The sequence below is a fragment of the Fukomys damarensis genome, unplaced genomic scaffold, assembly GCF_012274545.1.
Source record: "Fukomys damarensis isolate Sample0158 unplaced genomic scaffold, DMR_v1.0_HiC HiC_scaffold_37, whole genome shotgun sequence".
Classification (NCBI taxonomy): Eukaryota; Metazoa; Chordata; class Mammalia; order Rodentia; family Bathyergidae; genus Fukomys; species Fukomys damarensis.
The window spans coordinates 1,718,968-1,722,836 of NW_022900949.1; the positions used below are offsets into that span (position 1 = coordinate 1,718,968).

Consider the following 3,869-nt stretch of genomic DNA (forward strand, 5'->3'; position numbering starts at 1 on the left):
CGCCTCCCCGCAGGCTGACTGGTGCGTGTGGCCGGCCGCGCAGCTGGTGAACTTTCTCTTCGTGCCCCCCCAGTTCCGGGTCACCTACGTCAACAGCCTGACGCTGGGCTGGGACGCGTATCTGTCCTACCTGAAGTACCGGGTGAGCTGGACGGGTGTGGGCGGCCCAGACATCCAGAAGACTGCTGGGGGTGGTCCCTTGTGCCACCCCAAATGGCTCTGCAGGGGCCGTGGAGGGGGCGCTAGCAGTGACCACAGCGTCTGTGCTACAGATCCCAGGCGCCCCGGCGCCCCAGGCTTCAGACTGAGCCGCCCGGGCACAGGACCGGATGCCAGACAGGGCTGGCAGCCTCGGAGTGGACCGCTTCTGCGGCAGGCGGCACCGATTCCCGCGGCCTGAGCCCGGGCCTCGGCTGCCCCATCAGCAACAGCGGGACAGGAGGCCCGCGCTGTCCTCCACGGCCTCGGGAGACTGTGACCCAGGCCCTCATCACCACCCTGGCCTGGCCCCCGCCAGGCACAGCACGCCCCTGCTGTACCCCACGGGTCTCGGTCACTCGCTGGGGGAGCCCCATTAAACTCGCTGCCCGAGGACGGCCACACACAGGGACACCGCTGGTCCATTCGCTTTATTGGAGTGTGGTGGTGTCGTGACATTTCCTAGGGGGTTGGGGGGCACGCTGAACACTCGTTGACATCAGAACAGTTCTGGGGGGCCCTTGGCACCCCAACCACCCAGGAAGCTGAGAACGACGCTGACCCCCGGTCCACGGGGTCCCCAGGTGGCAGCCACCCCCCCACCCTGTCACCTGTCCATCCTGCTCGGGGTGTCACCTGGCCCCCTCTTTACAACCAACAACTGTGATGGGTGAATTAGAAAAACCAACTGGGAGGTGGGGTCTGGAGCGGTGGGGCAGGGCGGGCCCTCCTCAATAAATAAATAAATAAATAGCTAGCTACGATAATAAATAGGGGCGGGGCGGGAGCCGTGTCCAGGGACTCGGACATCTTCTCGCAGATGACGTCCACCAGGCGCTCGAAGGTCTGCTTGACATTGATGTTGTCCTTAGCGCTTGCCTCAAAGAACTCGAAGCCTGGGGTGGGGAAAGCGGGGCGCCCCAGCGCACAGGGTCAGTCGCGCTCCCAGACCGCTGCACCCACACTTGCCATGGCTCCTTGGGGCTGACGGGGTCCCTGCGCGACGTTTCCCCCAGCTGGCCCACCTGCTCCAGCCTCATAAAGCACTCAGCAACCCAACTGCCCTCCTCACTTCCTGCCTCTCTCCGGCCTTTGTTTCCTCTACCCTCCAAGCTCCAATCCACCGGCCCCTTCACTACACCCGGCCACAGCCCGGCTCCCCCTCCACAGTCTCTGGCCTGGGTCTCTCCTAGTCACAAAGTGAGGAGACTTTCGGGGGCCCAACAGGAGGTCATCAAAATGAAGTCGCTCAAGGGGAAAAAAATGAGAACCAAGCCCTGTCATGTAAAGGTACAAGATCCCAATAATGAATGTAACTGTACTGTCTACCTAGAATGTACCAATAAACTCAATAAAAGAAAAAAAGTGAAATCACTTTTTCTAGGTGAACTCCTATACATCTGTCAAAACCCATCCTGGAAGGCTCCTGGACCCTCCCATTTGCAGAAAGTGTGAACTGCTGGGATTTGCATCCATGTCCTGTCCTGGCTCACTGTAGATCTCGGTGCACCTCTTCCCCTCAGTGCCTCAGTGGCCCTGAGGCCTGCATGGCACTCACCAAGGTGGTCGGCCAGCTGCCGGCCGCGCTCCGAGGACACCACCCGCTCGTCTTCCATGTCACACTTGTTGCCCACCAGCAGCACCTGGGCATTGTCCCATGAGTAGGTCTTGATTTGAGTGGACCTGCAGGCGTCGGCCAAGGGTGGTTAAGGCCGGGAGCTCCCAAACCCTGCCCTGAGGATTCAGGCTCTTGCTGAGCTGCTCCCCCAGCCCCATTTCATTTCACTTTATTTTACTTATGTCTGACACAGGATCTCACTATGTAGCTCAAACTGGCCTTGAACTATGTAGCCCAAGCTGGCCTCCAGCTGATGGAGATCTTCCTGCCTCAGCCTCCTGGGGGCAAGAATTCCAGGCGTGCACCACCACATACACAGGACCTGGCTGGTCCTTACAGCTTCTGTCCCACCCCTGGGGACTCCACACTCCCCTCTGCTCACAGCTTTTCCCTCTTGACATCCCCCCGCTCCAGCCACAGCGAGGCCCTCACCAGTCCTGCACGGCATTGAAAGATTCCTCGTTTGTGATGTCATACATGAGGATGAAGCCCATGGCGCCGCGGTAGTAGGCGGTGGTGATGGTGCGGTACCGCTCCTGCCCTGCTGTGTCCTGCGGGAGAGAACCTGGGCTCGGACCCATGGCCCGGGGTGGCTGAGCCTTCACAGTCACCTGTCCCCTGGGGCATCGCCTGACCTGCAGCTCTCCCTCAGTGCCTCAACAAGAGCCCGATGTGGGCACTGGGGACGCAGCACTAACAAGGGGATGGGACAGGTAGCCAGCTGGAGCGCAGCAAGGGTGAGAAGCAAAACGGGGGCTGTGGGTGCAGAGTGGCTTAAGACCAAGGAGAGCCAGGCGCAGTGGCGCACGCCGGTGATGCCAGCACTCGGGAGGCCGAGGCAGGAGGATGGCTGCGAGTTTGAGGCCGGCCTGGGCTACACAGTGAGACCCTGTCTCAAAAAAGAAACAAGCTCAAAGAGCCAGGTGTATCATCCCAGCATTCTGGAGGCCGAGACAGAGACAGGAGGATCACAAGTCAAGCCCAGCCTGGGTAACTTAGTGACTTCTGGAGACCCTGTCTCAAAACAGAGCAAACACCGGAAGAGAGGTAGGAGGGACGTGTGGTGTGCGCCCTGGGCAGAGAAAGGACCGTCCCGCTCTGGCGCTGCCCTCACCCCTCTGGGGCGCTGTCCCCGGAAGGAGGACAGCCAGGACCCAGCTGACCCTCTCACCCAGCAAGGCTGAGGATGTGGAGGGGCGCGCTCCCATCCGGCCTCCACGGCCCGTGCTCTCCGACCCCACGCGACCCACCCAGATCTGCAGCTTGATCCTCTTGTCATTTCGGTAGATGGTCTTGACCTTGAAGTCGATGCCCACGGTGCTGACGAAGGCGGGCGTGAAGGAGTCGTCGGCGTAACGGAAGAGGAAGGACGTCTTCCCCACGCTGCTGTTGCCGATGATCAGGATCTTGAACATGTAGTCGAAGTTCTGGTCCGCGGACTCCTTCTGCCCATAACGCGAGTCCATGGCAGACGCCATCTGGGGGCGGGAGCGGGAGCGGGAACAGACAGCGTGAGGCGGCTCCCCGATCCCCGCCTGCCAGGCCAGAGCAGGCCCTGAGGTGCGGCCCACTCTGACCCCACAGGGAGCCCCAGGGTTCACGGGGCTCCCCCCAGAGGCTCAACGTGACCTTGAAAGGTCTCCCAGGTCGCCCTGCCTCCCAGATTGGGCTGTGACCCTGAACCCCAGGGGGGCGGGAGCCTGCACTGGAACTGGCCACCTCCTTCATCCTCCCCTGCCCTGGCTGAGAGCTCGCGTCGGGGCCGCTGCATCACGTGACACAGGCGGGCGTGCAAAACTCACGTGCAGCCCAGCGCACGCTCTGCAGACGCGCGCGTGCCAAGTGCGGACGCCACACCTGTCCACACATCAACCTGCACCCACACAGGCGTGCGTGCCTCTGTCACGCACCTGGACGCGGAGCTTTGTGCAAACGGCCGCGCACACACACGTGCACCGTGTATCGCTTCCCTGAACATCCCTGCGGCTCGTGCACACCCGCGCGCTGACCCCGACGGGATCGCCAGCGAAGACCTAGGCCCACGCGCAAGTGT

At 61.9% G+C, this 3,869-nt stretch overlaps 1 protein-coding gene across 1 annotated transcript; it reads right to left on the reverse strand.

The window, feature by feature from the left end:
- Positions 1-978: 978 nt before the first annotated feature.
- Positions 979-3,355, reverse strand: Rab3a (RAB3A, member RAS oncogene family; the record flags this gene model as incomplete). The annotated part of the gene is made up of 4 exons (XM_010606530.3): positions 3,067-3,355; positions 2,249-2,367; positions 1,757-1,881; positions 979-1,094 (listed from the first exon to the last, which is right to left on the reverse strand). Coding segments are annotated over exons 1-4 (588 nt in total), but the record flags the coding sequence as incomplete, so codon positions are not given.
- Positions 3,356-3,869: the final 514 nt, after the last annotated feature.